This window comes from Bubalus kerabau, chromosome 1 (genome assembly GCF_029407905.1).
Source record: "Bubalus kerabau isolate K-KA32 ecotype Philippines breed swamp buffalo chromosome 1, PCC_UOA_SB_1v2, whole genome shotgun sequence".
Classification (NCBI taxonomy): domain Eukaryota; kingdom Metazoa; phylum Chordata; class Mammalia; order Artiodactyla; family Bovidae; genus Bubalus; species Bubalus kerabau.
This window is the reverse complement of record NC_073624.1, coordinates 21,809,329-21,834,256: the sequence shown is the minus strand read 5'-3', so window position 1 is coordinate 21,834,256 and position 24,928 is coordinate 21,809,329. Positions and strand designations below refer to the sequence as shown.

General features: G+C 37.4%; 1 protein-coding gene across 1 annotated transcript; it reads right to left on the bottom strand.

Moving 5' to 3' along the window:
* Positions 1–1,360: 1,360 nt before the first annotated feature.
* Positions 1,361–17,266, bottom strand: KLRF2 (killer cell lectin like receptor F2). Its single transcript, XM_055548412.1, has 6 exons — positions 17,197–17,266; positions 13,631–13,729; positions 11,833–11,880; positions 6,920–7,068; positions 5,958–6,073; positions 1,361–1,478 (listed from the first exon to the last, which is right to left on the bottom strand). Exons 1-6 carry the CDS (start codon positions 17,264–17,266, stop codon positions 1,361–1,363), a joined length of 600 nt encoding a protein of 199 aa, XP_055404387.1.
* Between the last annotated feature and the right edge of the window lie 7,662 nt (positions 17,267–24,928).

Here is a 24,928-nt window from a genome sequence, read left to right as displayed (position 1 = left end):
TTCAAGACATAGTAGCTCAAAGAGCTTTGATGACTTGTTAGAAGTCACTCTACTACTTAGATATATTTAAGAAGTAAAAGAGCAAAGTGAAAATTATTCTCATAAAGCTAACCTGAACATCAGCATCTGTGTTGTTTGTTGCTATGGAAGCATTAGGGCACACAAATTAGGGTGTAAATCATAAAGATGGGATGTTCCAGTGAGAAGTATGTTAGCTATATGCTATAAAATATTGAGTAATGGACAATTCTCTGATTTGTGTGAAAGAAATTTTTGAAGAAGCATGCAGGAACTTTTATGTACTGGATTGGATTAAGCAGAAAACTAGGAGAGTCTTGGAAATGGACAAATGGCACTACATTCAATGCTGGGTGAGTTTCAAATTTACTAGGAAAGATTCTATTCTGGTGCTGTATAAAAACTTTAAATCAGTTTGAGTTGCATTATTGTAAATAAGTCTCCCTGTTTTCTATGTGTAATTGTCTTTCTCAGTTTCTACCCTGTGACATGTGTCTTCTCAGATTGAAACATACCCTAGAACAACCCACCTTCCTTCTATTTTGTTATATGGCATGCAGTGAAATTTTCCATTTTTATTTTTGTTCCTTGTTTCATTTTATTTTTATTTAAAAGTAGAGAAAATAATATAGTAAGTCGCATATACTTATTATTCAGTTTTAAGTTATTAACTCATTGTCAATCTTGTAACCAGTCAATCTTAAAGGAAATCAACCCTGAATACTCATTGGAAGAACTAATGCTGAAGCTGAAGCTCCAATACTTTGGTTACCTGATGCGAACAGCTGACTCATTGAAAAAGACCCTGATTCCAGGAAAGATTGAAGGCAAAAGGAGAAGAGTGTGTCAGAGGATGTGATGGCTGGATGGCATCACCGATGCAATGGACATGAACTTGGGGAAACTCCAGGAGATAGTGAGGGACAGGGAGGCCTGGCATGCTGCTGTCCACAGGGTCAAGAAGAGTCAGACATGACTGGGTGACTGAACAACAACAACAACAATCTTGTATCATTTATAATTTAAGCAAATTCTAGACATAATATTGTGAATGTTTTCCTATCTGTCTGTACAACATAACCACAATACAATTACCACATTTAAAAGTAATTTATAATAATCTCTAATAGCATTATAAAAAAAAACAATAGGGAATTATGTTTTCTAGTTTAAAAATAAGTTATTCCATTTTCTAATTTTGGAGTTTTGTATCTGTACAGAATACATGAAAATTTTTTATTTGTATTAAAAAATAAGTTTGTATTCCAAAAAAAGATAGGCACTGTTAACATCCATATATTTCTCTTCCAATTATTTAAATGCACAGATTTGCTTTTGTTGTTCAGACAGCATCTCTCTGGCAAATGCCATTAAATTTGGAGTCACAGTCTTCAGAATACACCTGATTTCTTGCTATGACAGCACAGCTCATGTTATCAATGGGTCCAATCACCGAGAAACTAGAAGACACAAGGCAGACTTCAGAGCATTTATCTTAAAATAATGGTTATACTTCTTAAAGTTTCCCCCAGCCAAGTTGTGCAGGTAATTTTTTTTTTTTCCAGCAGTCAAAATGTTGCAGAGATTTTAGAAAAGACTCTTCTTTTGTTGCCAGGGACAACAAAAGATTTAGAATAACAACAGATTTGTTATTTTGTTATAACAAATCTGTTATATTGTTAGAACAACAACAACAACAAAAGATTTTAGAATAGACTCTTCTTTTGTTGCCAAACTCTTCTTTTGTTGCCAGTGAGGCACTCTTAATTTGCTTATCCTACACAGGGGCCCCTCCCTTCTGGGATGGCTCTTATTTGAGTATCAATACTATGGGAGTGCAAGTCTGAAGACTAGGCGCATTCCTGACTGTTCCTGCCCTCTTAAACCCTCAAATTACATGCATCAGCAAGTCCTGGGCATCCCATCTCAAAATTAGTCCTGACATCCATTTACTTCTCTCCCAAGCTACCATTGCCTCTCTTTCTCCCTGGTCATAGCCTTGTGATTGAAAATCCATTTCCATGTCACTTTCCATCTACTCATTTTTCACATAGCAGCATAAATAATGTCCTTTTGAGACAGCTAAATGCTAAAATGAAAGTTTTTGATAAAGGTTATGTGGTGACAGATATTCTACATACCAGTGGGAGTTTCAGGAGTTTCGAAGTTGGAAACTAGAGATATTTTCAAGTTAAAACTCTTTAAATAACTGCTAATTCTTCAGTGGTATGATAGGGTTAGGAACAGGTGTGAATAGAATAATTTTTGAGGGAGCTATTTCCTTAACTATTTTTTCTAGTCATTGATTGCATGTTTGTTAGTCACTCAGTCATGTCCAACTCTTTGCAACCCCATGGACTGTAGCCTGCCAGGCTCCTCTGTCAGTGGGATTATCCAGGCAAGAATACTAGAATGGTTTGCTATTCCCTTCTCCAGAGGATCTTTCTGACTCAGGGATTTATCTGTCATCTCCTGCAACTCCTGCATTGGCAAGTGGACTCTTGACCACTGAGACATCTGAGAAGCCCCATCTGCATATCATTTTTCCTTAAATAATTAAATGAAAGCTTTTAAAATGAGATATGTTACTCAGTTATCTACTCTCCTTCTACAATAAATTTCTCTTTTGGCTACAGGATTAAGAGAGAGAGAGAGACAGAGAGAGAGAGAGAGAGGGATGCTGCCGTAACAATATTCTGCTTTCCAAATAAAAGAATAAAAAAGAGCCTAGTTATTTCTAACTAAATTTTGTCAAGTTTGCAATCAAAGCAGGTCCAAAGAATGAATACTACTTCATATTTTAGTTTAATGTTTATGAAAGACAAGAATGAGTGGAGAATAGCAATCAGATCAGATCAGTCGCTCAGTCGTTTCCGACTCTTTGCGACCCCATGAATCGCAGCACGCCAGGCCTCCTTGTCCATCACCAACTCCCGGAGTTCACTCAGACTCATGTTCATCGAGTCAGTGATGCCATCCAGCCATCTCATCCTCTGTCGTCCTCTTCTCCTCCTGCCCCCAATTCCTCCCAGCATCAGAGTCTTTTCCAATGAGTCAACTCTTCGCATGAGGTGGCCAAAGTACTGGAGTTTCAGCTTTAGCCTCATTCCTTCCAAAGAAATCCCAGGGCTGATCTCCTTCAGAATGGACTGATTGGATCTCCCTGCAGTCCAAGGGACTCTCAAGAGTCTTCTCCAACACCACAGTTCAAAAGCATCAATTCTTCGGTGCTCAGCCTTCTTCACAGTCCAACTCTCACATCCATACATGACCACAGGAAAAACCATAGCCTTGACTACACAAACCTTTGTTGGCAAAGTAATGTCTCTGCTTTTGAATATGCTATCTAGGTTGGTCATAACTTTCCTTCCAAGGAGTAAGCGTCTTTTAATTTCATGGTTGCAGTCACCATCTCCAGTGATTTTGGAGCCCAGAAAAATAAAGTCTGACACTGTTTCCACTGTTTCCCCATCTATTTGCCATGAAGTGATGGGACTGGATGCCATGATCCTTGTTTTCTGAATGTTGAGCTTTAAGCCAACTTTTTCACTCTCCACTTTCACTTTCATCAAGAGGCTTTTTAGTTCCTCTTCACTTTCTGCCATAAGGGTGGTGTCATCTGCATATCTGAGGTTATTGATATTTCTCCCGGCAATCTTGATTCCAGCTTGTGTTTCTTCCAGTCCAGTGTTTCTCATGATGTACTCTACATATAAGGCAAATAAGTAGGGTGACAATATACAGCCTTGACATAGTCCTTTTCCTATTTGGAACCAGTCTGTTGTTCCATGTCCAGTTCTAACTGTTGCTTCCTGCCCTGCATACAGATTTCTCAAGAGGCAGATCAGGTGGTCTGGTATTCCCATCTCTTTCAGAATTTTCCACAGTTTATTGTGATCCACATAGTCAAAGGTTTTGGCATAGTCAATAAAGCAGAAATAGATGTTTTTCTGGAACTCTCTTGCTTTTTCCATGATCCAGCGGATGTTGGCAATTTGGTCTCTGGTTCCTCTGCCTTTTCGAAAACCAGCTTGAACATTAGGAAGTTCATGGTTTACATATTGCTGAAGCCTGGCTTGGAGAATTTTAAGCATTACTTTACTTGCGTATGAGATGAGTGCAATTGTGCGGTAGTTTGAGCATTCTTTGGCATTGCCTTTCTTTGGGATTGGAATGAAAACTGACCTTTTCCAGTCCTGTGGCCACCGCTTAGTTTTCCAAATTTGCTGGCATATTGAGTGCAGCACTTTCACAGCATCATCTTTCAGGATTTGAAATAGCTCAACTGGAATTCCATCACCTCCACTAGCTTTGTTCGTAGCGATGCTTTCTAAGGCCCACTTGACTTCACATTCCAGGATGTCTGGCTCTAGGTCAGTGATCACACCATTGTGATTATCTGGGTTGTGAAGATCTTTTTTGTACAGTTCTTCTGTGTATTCTTGCCATCTCTTCTTAATATCTTCTGCTTCTGTTAGGTGCATACCATTTCTGTCCTTTATGAGCCCATCTTTGCATGAAATGTTCCTTTGGTATCTCTGATTTTCTTGAATAGATCTCTAGTCTTTCCCATTTTGTTGTTTTTCTCTATTTCTTTGCATTGATCACTGAAGAAGGCTTTCTTATCTCTTCTTGCTATTCTTTGAAACTCTGCATTCAGATGCTTATATCTTTCCTTTTCTCCTTTGCTTTTCACTTCTCTTCTTTTCACAACTATTTGTAAGGCATCCCCAGATAGCTATTTTGCTTTTTTTGCATTTCTTTTCTATGGGGATGGTCTTGATCCCTGTCTCCTGTACAATGTCACGAACCTCATTTCATAGCTCATCAGGCACTCTTTCTATCAGATCTAGGCCTTTAAATCTATTTCTCACTTCCACTGTCTAATCATAAGGGATTTGATTTAGGTCATACCTGAATGGTCTAGTGGTTTTCCCTACTTTCTTCAATTTAAGTCTGAATTCAGCAATATCTAGGACTAAATAAACAGATTGAAATGAACTGACATTTCATGGTCTTTGTCCCAAACTTACCAAATCTCAGGTGCTCTAGCAGGTTAGAATGTTAAGAAAATCAAAGCACAGAGAATATGCAAACATCTGTGACACCTAAGAATCTTTAAAGCCTTTTACGTAACGTAACATGTATTACGTTATAGTGTTCACACAAGAATATTGTGAGAAAAGCTTCATTTTCTTTTCATACATACAAAAAATATATTTTTTTCCTACATGCAAAAAAAATTATTCAATGAGATTGAAATAATTTTCTAAAGGCAAGATTGCAAATTCTCACTTTCTGATTTCAGCTCAAGAGATGTTTGTATATATTTCAGGTGTTTTTCATTTATAAGTAAAATTTACCTTTGCATTTTGTATATGGAAAATATTTGCTTGGTAATATTTTAAAGGAGATTTAAATCAGTTTAACAATTTAAAAGTAACTATCATTTTTTGCAATTAATAATTTACATGTTCCATAATGAATACTTTCTATTCCCTTTGCATGCTTAGTCACTCAGTCATCTCTGAATCCTTACCGTCCCACAGACTAGCCCACCAAGCTCCTCTGTCCATCAGATTTTACCAGCAAGAACACTGGAGCAGATTGCCACCTCCTCCTCAAGGGAGTCTTCCCAACCCAGGGATCAAACCTGTGTCTCCTGCATTGGCAAGCTGATTCTTTACCACTGAGCCACCTGGAAACCCCCTCTATTCTCTTCAGTAAATGTTAAAAGGAGAAGGAGAGGAAGGAAAGAAAAGAGAGTAAAGGAAGAAAGAAAAAAGAAAGAAAAAAAAAAGGAGAGAAAATGTTTTTCAAAAGAAATGAGGAAAGAAAGAAGAAAAAGACCAGAAAGCAAAGAAGCTTAAATAAAAATACTTTTCTATAAATAAAACATCAATACCTCCACCATCTCTGCCCCGCAAATAAGTACTTACATTTCTTGTTCCACAAAAAGGTGTTCATTTATCCATACCCATTGTTTTCCTGGGGATGTAATACATAGTCCAAGCCAACTAGGTTGTCCAGATTTCAAACTCTTCTGTATGAACTCCTATAGGAAAAATAGTATATTCATTCATTCAAAAAAAATGGGGATGTGAGGGCAATAGGGTTGTGACATCTGTCATCACATTGATCACCAGGGTTGATTCAGCTGATCTGGCTGGCTAGATGGGTGTCCCTTCCTCCCTTGCCACTCCCTGTGCGTCCCTCCAGAAGTTGCGAGTTCCATCAAAGAGGATGACCATCGCAATAGAAGAGGACTAGTCTCCTGTCAAGAATATACAAGTAGATGTACTCCCCTGCTAGAACCTCCAAACAAGCTCTCAAAAAATTTTTTGATGCCTTTTATACAGTAAGGCACTGAGCCAGGCATTAATGAAATGATAAATAACCATTTCTTTCAGAATAATAGGGTTTAAAAAAATAAACAATAGTAATTGTAGGCCCCCGGGGGGCCAGAGGGAGCAGAGAGACCAGGGTGCCCTTTACTCCTGGGTGTCCTCCAAATTTGGCTCCAGCCTCTCCCAGAACCCTTCCCAGTCACTGCAGCAGGGCCTTTGTCTGACCCCAGGCTGCTTGTTGACCAACACCCAGTGGCCAGTGAAGGTTTTACAAGGCTCAAAAGAGGACCAGCAGTGGGACAGCCAGGGCACCAGGCATGTCATCCAACTACGTGGAGCAGCTGAAGGGCATGTCCCTGCTAGTTAGGGCCGGACAAAATGTGGTCCCCTGGAGAAGGAAGTGGCCAACCACTTTAGTATTCTTGCCTTGAGAACCTCATGAATGGTATGCTGGTTAAGGAATGTTCAAAAGCCATGACGATGAACCACCCACACTTGGAATTCTACCTAGTGATTCACCCTTGAACACTTAAACACTGTTTTTGACTCCTCACCAGCTCTTTTGAATTTTGAGTCACAGGTAAATGTGCCTGTAGCTTTAAACAATCACGTAGACTTTCATTCCAAGTTTCAGAAAAAGTTGAAAACCTGTAACATTTTCCTTGATTCAGTAGCCAGTCACTTGGGCACACATAAGTATTTCCTGAAGGAAAATACAGGGGAAAGAAATCAGTTAAACTACAGTCATTAGAGAAAGTGTGAATAGTATCAAACATGATTGAGTGGAAAATAGATTTTTGCCAACTCATTTTTTGTAATTAAAAAGTACCTCATTAGCAGAACGAGAATGAAATTAATTCAGAATCTGTTATATTTCCTGGAATGGAGGCAGTGTTCCGGGCTATGGGTTGCAGAGAACAAAGCTTATGAATTTTGACCTCATAATTAGGAGAGACAAATATATAATATTTTTAAGTGTTTATAACTAATCAAAAAATTAAAAACCTGTTGTTTGATTCTTTCCCCTGTTTCTAATTTCTTTTCCTTGAGATTGTCCTTATAACCTGCACTTCCTTCCTGTGAGATTACTTTCATCATAGTTTTTTACCTTATTGTGTTGATTGCTTTTCAATCACATTGTTTCCCTAGTCTTGAATAGCCTTCCCTTCCTCTTCATCCTCTAAATTATGTGTATCTTTTAATGATCAACTGCATTTCTGAGGTAGGAGATAGGTCCCTGAGCCAGACAGCTGCTGTTTGTTAAGTGTACTAAAATTGAAGTTTCCTTCTCACCCAGACCTTCCACCGACAAAGCTAGTGGCAGAAGCTGAGCACTACTAAAGTAAAGAGATAAGATGACCACTTCTGAGGTCAAGGAAAACTCCCCTGTCTGCAGGTATACAGGAAGACTCTTTGGGGGTCAAAATGGAGGGTGCACTGTCCCATAATAAGTGTGGACGTGTACCCACAGGCCTCTGCTGTGGGATCCATCTCAGCAAAATGTTTTTGTGCACCCACGTTGGGGAAGGTCCAGGACTAGTCAAGTGTGGGAAAAGAACTGAGATAATTGGCCAAAGGTAAACAAAGACCCAGAAGAACTGTCCTGTACTAGTGATGTAAATTGCCTCTTTACTGTGCTCTTCCTCATTAGCAAGGATGTCCACACTCTTCCTCTATGGGTGTGTATCTCTGCCTTGATTCCGTCTTAAATAAACAAACTGCTTCTCTGTGTGCTTTCCCATTTTTTACACTGTTTCTAATAATAAACTTTGTGCATGTGTTTACAGTTTTTGCTTCCTTGAAACATTCTTGCTTTCAAATGAGGGAAAGAGCCAGGGCTGCTTTTCTTGGAGTCTGTAACCCCTGGTGGACTAGGGGCTACGATTCCTGATTATCATCGAAGCTGCTGCTGCTGCTGTGTCGCTTCAGTTGTGTCCAACTCTGTGCGACCCCATAGACGGCAGCCCACCAGGCTCCCCCGGTCCCCGGAATTCTCCAGGCAAGAACACTGGAGTGGATTGCCATTTCCTTCTCCAATGCATGGAAGTGAAAAGTGGAAGTGAAGTCGGTCAGTCGTGTCCGACTCTTAGCGACCCCATGGACTGCAGCCTACCAGACTCCTCCCTCCATGGGATTTTCCAGACAAGAGTACTGGAGTGGGGTGCCATTGCCTTCTCATCGAGGCTACCTAGGTTCAATTCTTGAGGAGGGAAATAAGATCGCTCTTTAGGACTGCTCACTGCTATCTTTCAGAGATCATTTTTCACCTCAGAAACAAAGTTTTCAAACAGTCATAATTTCTTCCACCTCTAAGAATCAGAACACTCAGGTGCCGCTTAACTAAGGATGAATTGTCCATGTCATTGTCACCTGTGAATGACTCCATAACTTTTATCTGATTGGAAGGTTCTTCAGGTAACTGACATACTCATCATTGAATCTCCTATCATACATCACTTTAATTATAGTGCCTGAAGGTTGATTGTTGAATGATTGAATTAAATATCCCTAAGTTACAGCATGTCACACTTTTCATGGCTAATATTTTAGTCTGTCATCTATAAGCCTAAATTTTTAAAAAATTCATTTTAGGAAATTGAATTAAAGATATCTAGCTATGATGGGAAAACAAAGTTACATCAGCAGACATGACTTGAAGAAGACTATCATGGACTAATTTTCAATATATAAAACATCAAATATATCTTTACTTTCTACTAGGGCAAGAGTTGACAATTCTGAATAATTTTAATCTTCCAAAAGTATGTGATGTATGGCAAAACCAATACAATATTGTAAAGTAATTAACCTCCAATCAAAATAAATAAATTTATATTTTAAAAAAATTTTAAAAAAAGCAAAAACGAAAACAACAACAACAAAAAAGTATGTGATGACTCAGGATAATTGGATTCTAATCTCAGCTATACAAGTACATGCATGCCTGTGTGTGAGGTCACTTCAGTTGTGTCTGAGTCTGTGCGACCCCATGGACTCTAGCCTGCCTGGTTCCTCTGCCCATGGGATTCTCCAGGCAAGAATACTGGAGTGGGTTGCCATTCCCTTCTCCAGGGGACTTTCCTGACCCAGGGATTGAACTCACGTCTCTTATGTCTCCTGCATTGGCAGGCGGGTTCTTTACCACTGAGGCCACCTGGGAAACCTGTACAAGTACATAGTCATGTGCTAAAATGACCTTAAATACACTTCTCAATTTATGGTTGGAGAGATGCTATTTATTCACTAGTGAAAAGGAGTCATTTGGACAAACTAATTCTATTACATGGATTCTGATAGACTGGTCAGTAAAGTACAGGTCTACAGCTGCAAAACACACTGAAAATACTCCAAATGATCAATGTAATATGTTAAAACCACAAAAAAATGCAAAATGTGGACACTTATTGTCCAGAAGAGTTATAAGAGTTAATTCAGTTTCAAGTACCACGTTCTACAATTAGGAGAAATATCACGAGGATGAGGATGGAGAAAAATACTTATTGAGCAACGCTTTGTATCAATTCCTATCTCAGATGGTTTGCATAATAATAACTAACACAAAATGTCATTACTGTGGGCCAAGCAGGTTTCTAAGCACTTAAAATATATTTATTTTTAAAAACAACTTTATAAAATAGACAGATACATTCAATGAAGCAATAGAGATAGATACAGTAAAATCCAGAACATGAGAAATTAGACACAACCATAATCCATTTTTTTCAACATTAAATAAATGTCTAAGAAGGAAACAAAAGGAAGTAAGGAGAATGTACAGATTTAGAGACTCAAGAGACATTTTAGCTGATGTAACTGGTCTTTGCTCTGATTCTAACAAATAAAATGGAAACAAAAATCTAATGCTGACGGAATAGTAGATGATATTAGGAGGTTATTGTCAACTTGGTTTTAGGAATTGTGGAAGAATTCTAAAATGGGCCCAAGGAGACATCAAATCGTGCAGTTGCTTTGGAAAACAGTGGCACTTCCTCCAAATATTCAAGCAAAGAATTGCTATGTAACTCAATAATTCTACTCCTAGGCATTACCATATATGAAATGAAAACACACCCACACTCACGTCAAGAAAGAAATGGTAACTATGTGATGTGATGGAGATAGAAATCATCTTGCAATATATGTATATTAAATCAGCCCATTGTACACTGTAAACAAACACAGGACTTATAGTGACATTGTGATTGTGTTAAATCCTTAACTGTCAGAATCACATACTAAAATATTTAAATATTAAATGGCATGATAGCTGGTAATTGCTTTAATAAAACCTAGTATGAGAGTGTGATGGAGGCGGAGATATAGATGAGATAATCTTCATTACATATTAATAACTGTTGATACCAATTGAAAGGCACATGGAGATTTATTATATAATCCTTTCCACTTTTAGTTATATTTTGCATAATACAAATCTGTTGTTTAGTGCCAAGTTGTGTCCAATTCATTTGTGACTCCTTGGACTGTAGCCCACCAGGCTCCTCTGTCCATGGGATTTCCCAGGCAAGAATACTGGAGTGGGTTGCCATTTCCTCCTCCAGGGGATCTTCCCCACCCAGGAATTGAACCCATGTCTCCAGCATTGGCAGGTGGTTTCTTACCACTGAACCACCAGAGAAACGTAATAGAAATACAAGAATATAATAAAACAAAACCTTATGAAGTAGATATTATTATGCTCAATTTATAGATGAGAAAGTGAGTCACACAGACATTATCACTTTCCCAAAGTCATACAGCAGATAAATATTAAAGCTGAAGTTTCAACCCAGTTACTTTGGTTCCATAACCCATGTTACTAATCACTGAATCATGCCATCCTGCCCTATGCTAATTGGTATGTTAGAGTTCTTCAGCGAAATAGAACTAACAGAATTTTGTGTCTGTGTGTGCATGTTTAAAGAGAGAGAAAGAAAGAATCAGAATGAAAGGAGAGAGATTTTAAGGAACTGGCTCATGTGATCATTAAGGCTAGCAAGCCCAAAATGTTCAGGCTAGCAGGTTGGAGACCCAGGGAAAAGTTGGTGTTGCAGCCCAAATCTGAAGGCATTCTAGAGTCTCAATTTCCTCTTCCCTTGAAAACTTCAGTGTTTGTCTCTTAGGGCTCTCAACTGATTGGGTGAAGCCCACCCACAGTCTGGAAGGTGATTTGCTTTACTCAAAATCTATTGACTTACATATTAACATAACCTAAAAAGTACTTTCACAGCAACATTTAAACAAGTGTTTGATCAAATATCTGGGTATTGTGCACTACCTAATCAAGTCCACACATATAATTTGAACAGTTATAATTGGTTCAATCTACACTAAAAGTTCTATGATGTTAGTTACTACATTCTTCCTTTGCAAGTTTTCAAAACTAATGTTTAATTTTCCTAAATTCATGTGACCAGTTGATTGAAATCGTTGATTCAAACAGAACAGCACATTACAGACAGATGATTACCTGCTAGGCTGGTGATATTAGCTTTCTGAAGGAAATCCATTTCTCTATCTGCATTCAATGCAAAGGGGAAGATATAAAGAGAAACTTAAAATGGATAGAAGCCTAGGTATATGAAAATGAGCATGCTAGCACAAAATAAAAACATACAAATAAAAATTCAAAATCTCTATTTTCTGCTATGCCTCTATTCCTCTCTGTCCTGAGAGTTAACTACTTTTTACCATATCTACTTTTACTGCTTTAAGTACTAATCAAAATTCCAAATATTCTGTGCATTCTTAAAATTCATACCTTTTACTTTTTTGTATATTATGTTTTTCACTGAACTTTTTAATTGATATTATTTCATCTTGTTGCAGGCATACACTCAAGAATCTCCTTTCATCTTATTAAGTTCCTTCAGCTTCTTATTTGCATTATCTATAGATTTTTTAACACAGAGTGAATTAATTGCTTTCCAGAACACAGAACAGCTGATAATCTGAAAGGTCTTTTGATTACATTCCCAGGCTAGTTTCACTCTATCTAAAATTAGCCTCACCCCCTTATTTGTTCCAAAAGAATGCATTAAAAACTTACATTAAAATCAAGTTGTTCATAATTTTTAGAACATTGCTACAGTGGTAAAATTTTATGTACATTTGAAAATGCGAGGCCAATTTGCCTTTGAGAGGAAATGAATTCTTCATGTAAACATTTAGGGTTGTGTCTTTGTCTATGGTGTTCTGAAATACAAATGAATCTATTCTGTCTGTCTATCTAATTGCTTTAGGAGCATTTTCATTTGTTTTTGATATGATATGATGGGAAATGCCACTATAAGCAGAGTAAGAGGCTGTCAAGACACCAGTCTAAAGAGCATTCCGTAAAGTCTTCCCATTAATAACTTTGCTTCTGCACTCTTATCTCTGAAATTGGGCTCCTCTCCAGGTTTTGCTGTGAGGAACCGCTTCATCTAGACTGAAGCCATCTATTAACTGTTTTCTGAACTGTGGTTCCCTCCCTTGATTTATCAAATAGTATTAACCCATCCACTTTTCATTTTCTTTACAATTTTCTTCATTTACCCTTTTGTGTTTCTATTCGTTATTCTACTTTTTTTTTTTTTTACTATTCTAATATAAAATCTTGGGAAAGAGTGTAAGTAAATATTTATGATCAACACTTTGTTTTGAACTAGAAACATGGAAAGTATTTTTAAACTGGTCAAAGTATAAGCACACATCTAAAAGAAATATCAATATTATAATTGTCACTAATTTATTAAAAATATATATAAATAGTAAAGAACATTATCTGCACTAACATTTTTATTAATGTATTAAATTTTATTGATTTCCTTGAGCCCTATATTTTCAAGAACTATAGTTTCAAGAAAAAGTTATAGAAACCATGAGTTAGTCTTGTTACTTCAAAAAGAACAACTACAGAATACGCACATTGACTACTACTTCAGAAAAAAAAGTGTGTAGATACTTTTAAATCACTGTCCTGTCTCTCAAGGTGATACCAATGAGCACATACTTTTAATAAAAATACAGTACTAATTCTTTAATATAATGGTGCCAATCTTTTACTGGAGGTTCTTCATAAGAAGAGATATGGAATAAGTGTTAATTTTATACTTGAGTGTTTCCTAATTTTTCTTAATTTAAAAATAATTTTGTTATATGAAATATATAACTGGTCAGCTTACCAATATTGAGCTACAGTGTGGAGCTTATCTTGATAGTAAAAGGAATTAAAGATCAACTATTATTTTTGAAAGTGAAAAAATAAATTAAAATTCCATACTCACTCCAAAAGTTCAGGCCAATTACTGCCATCATGAAAATAAGGATGCCAATGCATCCAAGTACTAGCATGAGACAGTAACACTGTAGATTCAGGGTGAAATCTGAAATATTGAAATTTAAAAAAAAGGTTTAGCAGTCTGTGACTATTTACTTTGTATACATTTTTCTGTTTTGTTTTTATTACAGAGAAAATCTGTTCATTTTAGATACAGCATTAGAATCTATGATTAATTTATGTATAAGCTTTTCACTTTAATTTATTTTTATTTAATCTTTAGTTTATAATTTTAATTTATACCCAAATTATGACAAAAAGTATGATTAATTGAAATTTTAAATACAATACAAAAACAAAGAGATGCTATGGTTATTGAATGTGTTGGATTATGCTGAAATTGTCTTGCTTTGATTGTTTGGTGACTTTTGATGACTTACAATGACATTAAATTATCTCTGCATGAATAAATATAATGTATATATATATGAATAATAATATATCATGTATATAATGTGCAGTAACATATTAAGGAGTTTGAGGGAGAATGGATTCAGATTTATGTACGGCTGAGTCCCTTTGCTGTTCACCTGAAACTATCACAGCATTATTAATAAGCTATACCCCAATACAAAATAAAAAGTTTAAAAAATTAAAAAAATTTAAAAATATAAAATAAGAGGAGATGCAAAAGTAATATATTAAAGACATGAAGCATTAGTATATAAAAAACAAAATATATAATTTATATTCTATATGTAGAATAATATATATATCAGCTATTGTCATGTATATTATTTATTTTAATGACTCAGTATAACAAATAAAAGAACATTTATTGAAGTTCTATTAATGTACCAGCCACTGTGCTGGAAATATTTCCATGTTATTCCACTTTTACATATGCTATACTGTATTTTCCTGGCTTTGATATTTTGGACAGAAATCATCAGACTAAACAGCATAGATCTCTGATTAGTGAAGCTTGTCTAGAATTTATGCCATAGTACTCCTCTGGCTCAGATTTGGCAGGAATGGTCCCTTTACAGAGGAGAAAACAGGGAACTTCCAAATACCTTAAATAGGGATACTATGTTAAGATCTTCTTTTAATTTTAATCTATTTTTGGTCACATACAAAAGTAGAAAAACCTCTGAAAAAGTGAAAGTGAAGTTGTATCCGACTCTTTGCAACCCCATGGACTATACAGTCCATGGAATTTTCCAGGCCAGAGTACAGGAGTGGGTGGATAGTCTTTCCCTTCTCCAGGGGATCTTCCCAACCCGGGGATTGAAACCAGGTCTCCTGCATTGCAGGTGGATTCTTTATCAGCTGACCCACCAGAAAAGCCCAAGAATACTGAAGTGGGTAGCCTCTCCCTTCTCCAGGGGATCTTCCTGACCTGGGAGTTGAACAGGGGTCTCCTGCATTACAGGCAGATTCTTTACCAGCTGAGCTACCAGGGAAGCACCAAAGATCTCTGCTGCTGCTAAGTCACTTCAGTAGTGTCTGACTTCAATTGTGTCTGACTCTGTGCGACCCCATAGATGGCAGCCCACTAGGCTCCCTCGTCCCTGGGATTCTCCAGGCAAGAACACTGGAGTGGGTTGTCATTTCTTTCTCTACTTCACCAAAAATCCTCATAATACATTTTCTCAAGTTTATGACCACATAGATCTGCAGTTAATAGATTCCATACTTGCCAGAGAGGAAAATTTCAAGCTTAATGCCAAATACTATTATAGGTATAAATTAAAAGCCAATGTTCTTTTACATAAGCCACAACTTACATACTGTATCAAGCCAGGTACCTGAAGTGCATTGTACTGGTCCATTCTATACCCACTTAACTGTTTGCCATTAGCCTAAATGGTTCAATATTAAGAAACTGCTCTTTGAATTCCATTATTATCACTCCTGCAAGATTATTAGTTGTGTTATTCATATCTGCTTTATGTCGGGAAATTTTCCTTGCCTGGTGGACTACAGTCCATGGGGTCGCAAAGAGTCGGTCACAACTGAGCGGTTAACACTTACTAGCTTACTTACTTACTTATGCAATAAGTGTAACTTTATTTTACAGTATGAGTCAAATAACTGGGCAGGTTTTCTTTTCACTCATCAATAATAAGCAAGCTTAGAATCCAATTTATCAAACACAACCATGTTTAATATGTAATTTCTGCTGAATTACAAACTTAATATGGGAGAAGGCAATGGCACCCCACTCCAGTACTGTTGCCTGGAAAATCCTATGAATGGAGGAGCCTGGTAGGCTGCAGTCCATGGGGTCACACAGAGTCGGACATGACTGAAGCGACGCAGCAGCAGCACAAGCGTAATATATGTTGCCAGTCCTTTTCATCTTTCACTCATAATTTAAATGGATATTATCTTATATTCTATGTATCTATACTAAGATTTCATATGTCTCTACTCCCTTGTCTACTACAAGATGGTTTATACATTAAAGAAGAAATAGCTAATAATTTAGTTTCATTTACTGTAATGTCTACATTAAAAAAATCACAATATAGGGACATCCCTGGCAGTTTAGAGGTTAAGACTTCACACTCCCAATTCAGGGGGCACAGGTTTGATTCCTGGTCGGGGAACTAAAATCCTGCATGCCGCATGCTGCTGCTGCTAAGTCACCTCATTCATGTCCGACTCTATGTGACCCCATAGACGGTAGCCCACCAGGCTCCTCTGTCCCTGGGATTCTCCAGGCAAGAATACTGAAGTGGGTTGCCATTTCCTCCTCCAATGCACGAAAGTGAAAAGTGAAAGTGAAGATGGCACAGCCTAAAAAATAAATTAAAAATAAAATAAAATAACAGGAAGAAATGTCCATAAAAAATAAGGGAGCATAAAATGAAAGTAGATATTTAAGATATTTAAATTAAGATATTAAGATATTTAAACATTAAGAAAAGAGAGAAAAAAAATCACAATATATATATATTTGCTTTATTATAAATAAAAGGATTGAGATTTAAAATAAAAAAGAAATTGTCAAAGATCAGTCACTTTGTGGGGCTTAGGGTCAAATTCAGTCAATTTGACTCTCATTCCCAATGGATTATTCTGCCAATTCCAAAAATCTTTTGTGGACATTGAAAATAGGTATGTATAAAAATGACTTTAAGGCTGTAAAACACTATATACCACTGCTACTCCCACCGTCAGTACTAGCTCTTTACTTTTGAAGTATAATAGATGTCTTCATGTACATAACACACCCAAATCGTCTCTTATGTTTTGTAAAAAAAATAATTTATGCAAAATACTGTTTTTGACCTTTTAGTTGAAAGTTGCATTCTTATTCTCATATTGCTACTTTGAAGGGATTATACATTATCCTATTAGCATTTCTCTGTAGCCATGGCTGCAAAAATCATCTTTTTATGGTTGATGCTTATAGAAGTCTGAACAATTTATCTTAGACGATTCATGATCATCTTTTAAAATCCCAGAATATGGTTAATTTTAAAACATTAGGGATAATTTTGCTCCTAAGAGAATAATGCAATTTTAAACTGGAGTCTAAATAAAGGGGAATACTATTCTTACCTTTAGATTTTTTTCTCGATTCAAAGCGATTCTTGATTTTCAGCGTCATATAGCCATCTTCAGTCTCCATTTTCTTAAACGTTTCCATATAATATTACCCAGAAAATAGGAAAAATAAAATAGAGAATAGCCTCAGCCTTGAATATTTCTCCCAAGCACGATATACCAAAAGCTAAAAGGAAGTCCAAAAATAATCAAAATTCACTCTGGCAGGGCTATCTAAAACCACACAGGATATGTTGGTGAATGAAAATGAAAAGACATGTTGATTTCTAGATAAAATTCTGTGTGTTGCAAAGTAAGAGTGGCTATTTTATTTGACTCTTTTTGAATACCCTATTATAAATAGACAAATAACTTGGCTGAGTTAGGTTCTGGTGTTATGGAAGGTAGAAATTGTGAGAAGTGAAATTGAATATTTTGCTAAGGAGATGTATAAGCAAAGTGTTGAAGGTTCTGCCAGGGTGTCCTTACTATTTATAGTAATATGTGAGAGAAGAGAGATAAATTAAAGAATCATTAAGCAAAAAAGAAACCAGAAATTGAAGATTTGGAAAATTCTCAGCCTACCCATATAAAGGAAGTAAAAAAGGCATGCTCTGCAGAAAAGACCAAAAGTATGGCCAGACAATCATTCCATAAAGAGACTATGCATAATTTTAATTAGCCATATCATCAGCCCACTAGGGGTTGCAGCGGTAGAGAATCTGCCTGCCAATGCAACAGATGTGGGTTCAAGCCTGGGTGGGTAGATCCCCTGGAGTAGGATACGTCAACCTGCACCTGCATTCTTGCCTGGGAAATTCCATGGACAGAGGAGACTTGTGGGCTAGAGTCCATGAGATCGAAAAGAGTCGAACACAACTGAATGACTGAGCGCACACACACAAACACATCATCACCATCATCAGAAGCCATGAATAAAGGTAGAAATACACCAACAGAGACATTGCAAGTTTGAAATAAATGGGGCAGAGGTAAACTAATATAAAGGATGGTTTTCAGACTTCTGGAGCTATCCAGCTGTGAACATGATTTATCCTTCAAGAAAGATGGTCCTGAAGACCATTTGGGGATCATCAGGGTTACTACTCCCACCATAAGCCTAGAGCATGCAGAAACAAGCAGGGGTGAGGAATGGTGACAAGACTATTTCCTCCTGGATTTCTGAATGCGGGGCCACCTCGTCAGCTTCAGCAGACAAGGCCGCTCCCATTCAGAACCTCAGGGACAAGGCCATCACTCAGATCAGAGGAGGTGGGGCCTCCACCTAAGACCTTGGAGATGACACTGCTTCTCCAGTAGACCCAGAAAGCAGAACCTCCAGTCAAAGAGGATAATTCTTGAGCTTTCAGGGCCAGTGGAATTTGCCTCTCCAGGATTTGGACTGGCATGACACCATGACTACTTTATTCTTTCTGATTTCTCCCTTTTGGAGAGGGAGTGTCTGCCTTGAGCCTGCCTGATCCTGTATTATAGAAGCACATAACTTGGATGGTTTCACAGCTACAGAGGCATTTTGCCTTGGGATGAATCACACCTGGAGTCTCACCATCTCTGATTTAGATGAGACTGTACACTTGGAATTGATGGATGGGTTGAGACTCTTGAGACTGTTGGGTTGAATGTATTTAACATGTGAGAAAGACATGACTTTTGGGAGCCAGAAGATGGAAAATTACAGGCTAAGTTTTGTCCCTCAAAGTTCAGACATTGACGCCCTAACTTCAAATGTGACTGTATTTGGAAACAGGGCCTTGATCGAGATAATTAAAGTTGAATGAAGACACTGGGTGGAGCCCTAATCTGATAAGATTGGTGCCCCTGTTAAAAGGGATGAGACTCCAGAGAGTGCTCTCTCTTCTTGCACACAGGGAAAAAAAAAAAGGTAACATGAGGACACAGTGAAAAGACAGCCATCTGTAAACCAGGAAGAAGGATCTCAGCAGCCATCTGCCCTCTGGCACCTTGATCTTGGATTTTCAGTCTCCAGAACTGTGAGAAAATAAATTTCTATTGTTTAAACCACCACGCATTATTTTTTTTACAGTGGCCTGAGAAGTTGCCATAACAAAAGTCACTTTGAGAGTGGACTCGGCATTTATTAGGATTTATACTGGTCGTGGTATTGAAGAGATCTTCCTTCTGAGGACCTGCTTTCTCTTTCAATAATTGAAGTACAATCATTAAATAGAATCATTATTGAAAATTACATTATCTAAACTTAAATAACTCATATTAAATGCAAAGTATCTACACTACTATGTATAAAATAAATAACTACTGAGAACCCACTGTATAGCCCAGGGAACCCTACTCGATGTTCTGTGGTGACCTAAATGGAAAGGAAATCCATGAAAGAGGGGTTATCTGTATATGTATAGCTGACTCACTTTGGTTTACAACAGGAATTAGCATAGTTGGAAACACTATGATCCAGTAAACTTTTTTTAAAAAAACAAAGGTGATTAAAAACACACAAAAATTCAAAGCTGTGGTTTCTCTAGCAGTCATATATGGATGTGAGAGTTGGACCATGAAGAAAGCTGAGCACCAAAGAATTGACGCTTTAGAACTGTGGTGTTGGAGAAGACTCTTGAGAGTCCCTTGGACTGCAAGGAGATCAAACCTGTCAATCATATAGGAAATCAGTCCTGAAGATTCTTTGGAAGGACTGATGTTGAAGCTGAAGCTCCAAACTTTGGCCACCTGATGCAAAGAACTGACTCATTGGAAAAGATCCTGATGCTGGGAAAGATTGAAGGCAGGAGGAGAAGGGGAAGGCAGAGGATGAGATGGTTGGATGGCATCATTGATTCAAAGGACATGAGTTTGAGCAAGCTCCAGGAGTTGGTGATGGACAGGAAGCCTGGAGTGCTATAGTCCATGGGGTCGCAAACAGTCAGACATGACTGAGCGACTGAACTGAACTGAATAAAAACACAGAAGTCACCACCAGTTTTTTTTTATTAGTAGTAGAGGTATGAAGCTATTTATATCTATTATATCTATATAATAGAAATACTGTGTATTTATACACAGATATGCTACTGCACATCTCTATTAAATTCTGGTATTCAGTAATATCACAAAGGTAGCCTGCAATCAGCCACACTGGGCATAATTGCATCATAGAAACCACTGAATTATTGCAATAAAAAGACTGACCATATCAAAAGTTGCCATTGATGTGAAATCACTGGAACCATTCTACATTAATGATGGGCATAGTACAATTTCTTTGAAAATGTTATATTTTTATAAGCTGTTTTAAACATATTTTTATCTAATAAGAAAACAACTTGAGGTAAAATTTATAACCAAAAGGTTTGTATTTAATGCATGCAATCTGAAGAGTGTGGACATAAGCCAATGATAACTTCAGCACAAGTAAGATGGTAGACATACCCATCACCTTCCATATCACAACTGGAGGGTTCTTATCACAAAAGAGAGGGAAAAGACAAAAATACATATTTGGTATCTGACCTAGCAATTCTACTCCCAGGTATTTCCTCAAAAGATAATAAAATAAATGTCCACAGAAAGACTTTAATAGAAATATTGATGCCAGTTTTATATATAGTAGCAAAAAGTCAGAAACAACTCAATGGGCTAATGATAAGCAAAACTTTATAAATCCACACAATGAAATACCATGTAGCAATAATAAAGAATGAACCATTTGTCTATGCAACCATATGGATGAAACTCAAAAGCCTTATGCTGAGCAAAAGACACTAGACTTACAAAAAATGCATACTGTGTGTTTCCATTTATACAAAATTCTAAAACCAGCAAAATGTATCTCCATTAATAAGAGGTTAGTGGCTCTCTACTTCCACAGGGTAGGGAAATGAATTGCAATGATACATCAGGGAACATTTTGAAGAAATGAAAATGTTTTATATTTCGAGTCAAATTTTATATCTTGACCCTCCTTTGGAACAAAAGTAGATTTCACTCAACCATGATATTGTGGTTTTGGTTTCAGACCACCACAATAAAGTTAAAATTGCCATAAAGCAAGTCGCACAAATGTTTTGGTTTTCCAGTGCATATAAACTTTATATTTATATGATATTATAGCCTGCTACTGCTGCTGCTAAGTCACTTCAGTCATGTCTGACTCTGTGCGACCCCATAGACGGCAGCCCACGATTCTCCTCCGTCCCTGGGATTCTCCAGGCAAGAACACTGGAGTGGGTTGCCATTTCCTTCCCCAATGCATGAAAGTGAAAAGTGTGAAATAGTTATGTCTAAAAAATGCACATAGCTTAATTTTTAAATATTTTATTGCTGAAAATAGCTCACCATCTCTGACACACTGGGTTGGTACAAACCTTCAACCTGTAAAAAATGCAGTATTCAAAAAGCACAAAAATACAAAGTGTGTCTGTATTTTCCTGTATGTGTTCCTAATAGTCCTATGGATAGAATGCTTTGATGATGGCATAAGTAGAATATGTTCACCTTCCCTCAAACTTTCTGTCTTCTTTCTGTCCCCAAATGGAAACTGTGGAATCCTATACCAAGGTCACATGTGAGAGGCCTTGTATGAAGGCCACGGACAAGGAGCCCGCACCAAGGTCATCTCCAGAACTTACTGAGCTCCATAGCAACTGTTGCCATGAACCCCCCTAATCTAAACTGGCCAGCTCCCTGATATCATATTAGGTATGACTAACCAGTCACCTAATAACTTCCTTCCACAGGAATTTTCTTTGTCTTGAGGCTGTAAAAATTGGCTGCTAGCCCAGGAAAGTCTCAGCTCTCCCTTGAGCTGGCCGCTGTTCCAAGAGTGTCTACCATCCTAATAAACTCTATTCTCCTCTCATTCTGTCTCATGTCTGGAAATTTTTTTCCAACCCATGCAAAGACCACAGCATAAACAGTTTTATCTGTCCTTCCTTCTGCATTTTACCTTGCATAATTTCACTTCAGATGGTGACAGAACTGACCAGCAGAATATCTTTGAGACCACCTGGAAGAGTTTAAGCCTTTACTTCTTATTTTCATCATGCTTTCTTACTCTACTTTCCTCTCTGTTCTAATTTCCTTCCCCTGCCTCGGTGTCCCTGTCAGACAAATGTGTTGATCGCAAAGCAGTCACTGGGACACCAGCTGCTTTTCTTTAGTCTTCTGCCTCCTCTTTAATTTTTTAATACATTTTATTTATTTATTTTGGTTGTGCTGTGTCTTTGTTGCTGCGCTGGCTTTTCTCTAGTTACAGCGAGTGGGGACCTCTCTCTAGTTTCCGTGTGCAGGCTTTTCATTGTGGTGGCTTCTCTTGTTGTAGGGTATGGGTTCTAGGGCACTCAGGCTTCATTAGTTATGGATCCCGGGCTCTAGAGCACAGGCTCAGTAATTGTGGTGCTCAGGTTTAGTTGCTCCCCTGTGTGTGGGATCTTCCCAGATCCGGGATCAAACTATGTCTTCCGCATTGGCTGCTGCTGCTTAGTCGCTTGGGTCATGTCCAACTCTGTGCGACCCTATGGACTACAGTCTGCCAGGCTCCTCTGTCCAGGGATTCTCCAGGCAAGAATACTTGAGTGGGTTGTCATGCCTTCCTCCAGGAGATCTTCCCAACCCAGGGATCAAACCCAGGTCTCTTTCAGGCCGATTCTTTACCACTGAGCCACCAGGATTGGCAGGCAGATTCTTTACCAGTAAGCCACCAGGGAAGCCCTAGTTTTCTTCTTAATGTAAATACATTTGACCCTTCATATTAGCAGCTTTTACACTGGGGAGTCAATCATGGATGGGGAACTCAGGGTACCCAGGGCACGTGGGAGAGCAGACTGTAAGGAACCTGAGTGTGCTCAGATTCTGGTATCTGTGGCATCCATAGCAGGGAGAGGAGGATCTGGACCAAATTCCCCACAAATACCAAGAGTCGACTATATTTAGATATATTGAGGGGAAACAGGAAATCACGCCAAAATTCTGATGGGGAAAGATGTGAAAAGGAAACAAGAGTCCTGATAATATTGCAGCAAAAATAGAAGTGAGCCTTTTCTTAAACAAAAATAAGACTTTTCTGATAAGAAAAATAAGGAAACAATGAACAGGTGGGGAAATGACAGAAACAGGCCTGAGAGAGTTAAAGCAATCTTGATTACTCTTTAGCTGTTACTACTAACAAACACTTGTAGCTGTACTTGCTCTTCCCAAATGTAAACAAAGTCAATTACTCTCTGACTCTGTATGAATTATACTCTGTATCCAGCATTCTTTTCCTCTTGTAACATTTTTCATTTCAGAAAGAAGGCCATAGGCGATAACTTCGGAAAAGACCAGCCCCAGATGTCCAGTTGCCTGATGCCAGCTGTGGCTGTTTTGAAATTTTGCAAAAGGAAAAAAAGGAAGACGTTCCTTAGGATACAAAACCTCTCCCTATTTCCCAGAGGCAGAGCACAGTTTTTGAGGCGCTAGCCTCCTGAGTTTTGTGTTTTGCCTGCCAAAGAATAAAGCTCTTTTCTGTTTCTCCAAAACTCTGTCTCTGTAATTTTTTGGACATCAGTATACAGAGAGTCAAGATTTTTGGCATCAATAACACTAGCATAATAACATTATCATCTTGAATATTCATGTAACATTCTGAGTACTTTTTAAACTTTCTTTTTCTCTTTTTCCGTGTGTGTGTGTGCACACATGCGAATATGCACACACATGCTTGTGCACACTTCAGCTCAGGATGTTTCTGTTTGAAACAGAAAATGCTCTTTATTTCAGTTTCAGTAGCCACTTTAAAGCATAGCTCTCTCCTCTTTAATTTCATCACCTTTGAGATGGCCTTAACACTTGATAATGAAACCATAACGTCCTAAAGCATGCCTTTTAATGAAGCAAAGGCAGTCCTGCGTCACTAGTTACGTGTCACTTTCTTGAGAATTTAAGTGCCGTTGGAAGGTTTTTTCTTTGTAAGTCAGATGATGATTCTTTGTTGTGTAAAGAAGAATATATGCGTTTCTCTTCACTATTTAGCATAACTTCCTTCCTTTCCAATAATTGTTTTGTGTTTGTTTCCCAGAGAGCAAACTATATAGATAATAGTATGACTCAATCTTCATCACATGATTTCTTTCCTTTTGAGAGATCTACTTAAATAAGCTGTGTTTTACTTCAGAGTAGCTTAACTCTAGTTTGGAGTTGTGTTGTAAAAACGTTGTTTTGGGTTTTTTTTTTTACATTAAAATTAAAACTTTGAAGAAAGGAGTCATCAAGTATGCGGTCAGCTTACAAAGATGTGAGCAAACAAGAAGCTGATGAAAAGAAGCGAGGTAAGAACATTTTCAGTTGTTCAAAATGAAAGCTATTTATTGAAATTATGAATCATAACTTCATAACAAAAGTTTTGAAAGGCCTGAATAGGGTTTTGTAGTTTTTTCCATCAAGGCAAAAAAAAAAAAAAAAAGGAAAAAAAATCCCTTTTTTCTGTTAAATTAAAATTGGTAATTGATTATTTTGTCCTTGTAATTCAGATTCAGTTTATCTTAATTGATCATAGGGGAAGATTATCCATACTGTAAAATTGTTCAAGATTAGGTTTCACTTTTACTAAATATTCAATCAAATCTGTACTTCAAGAGAGGTTAAATATGAACCATAGCCATTCAATGTCTAGAATACATATGTGATATACCTGTGGTGAATTCATTTTGATATTTGGCAAAACTAATACAATATTGTAAAATTAAAAAATAAAATAAAATTTAAAAAAAAGACCTAA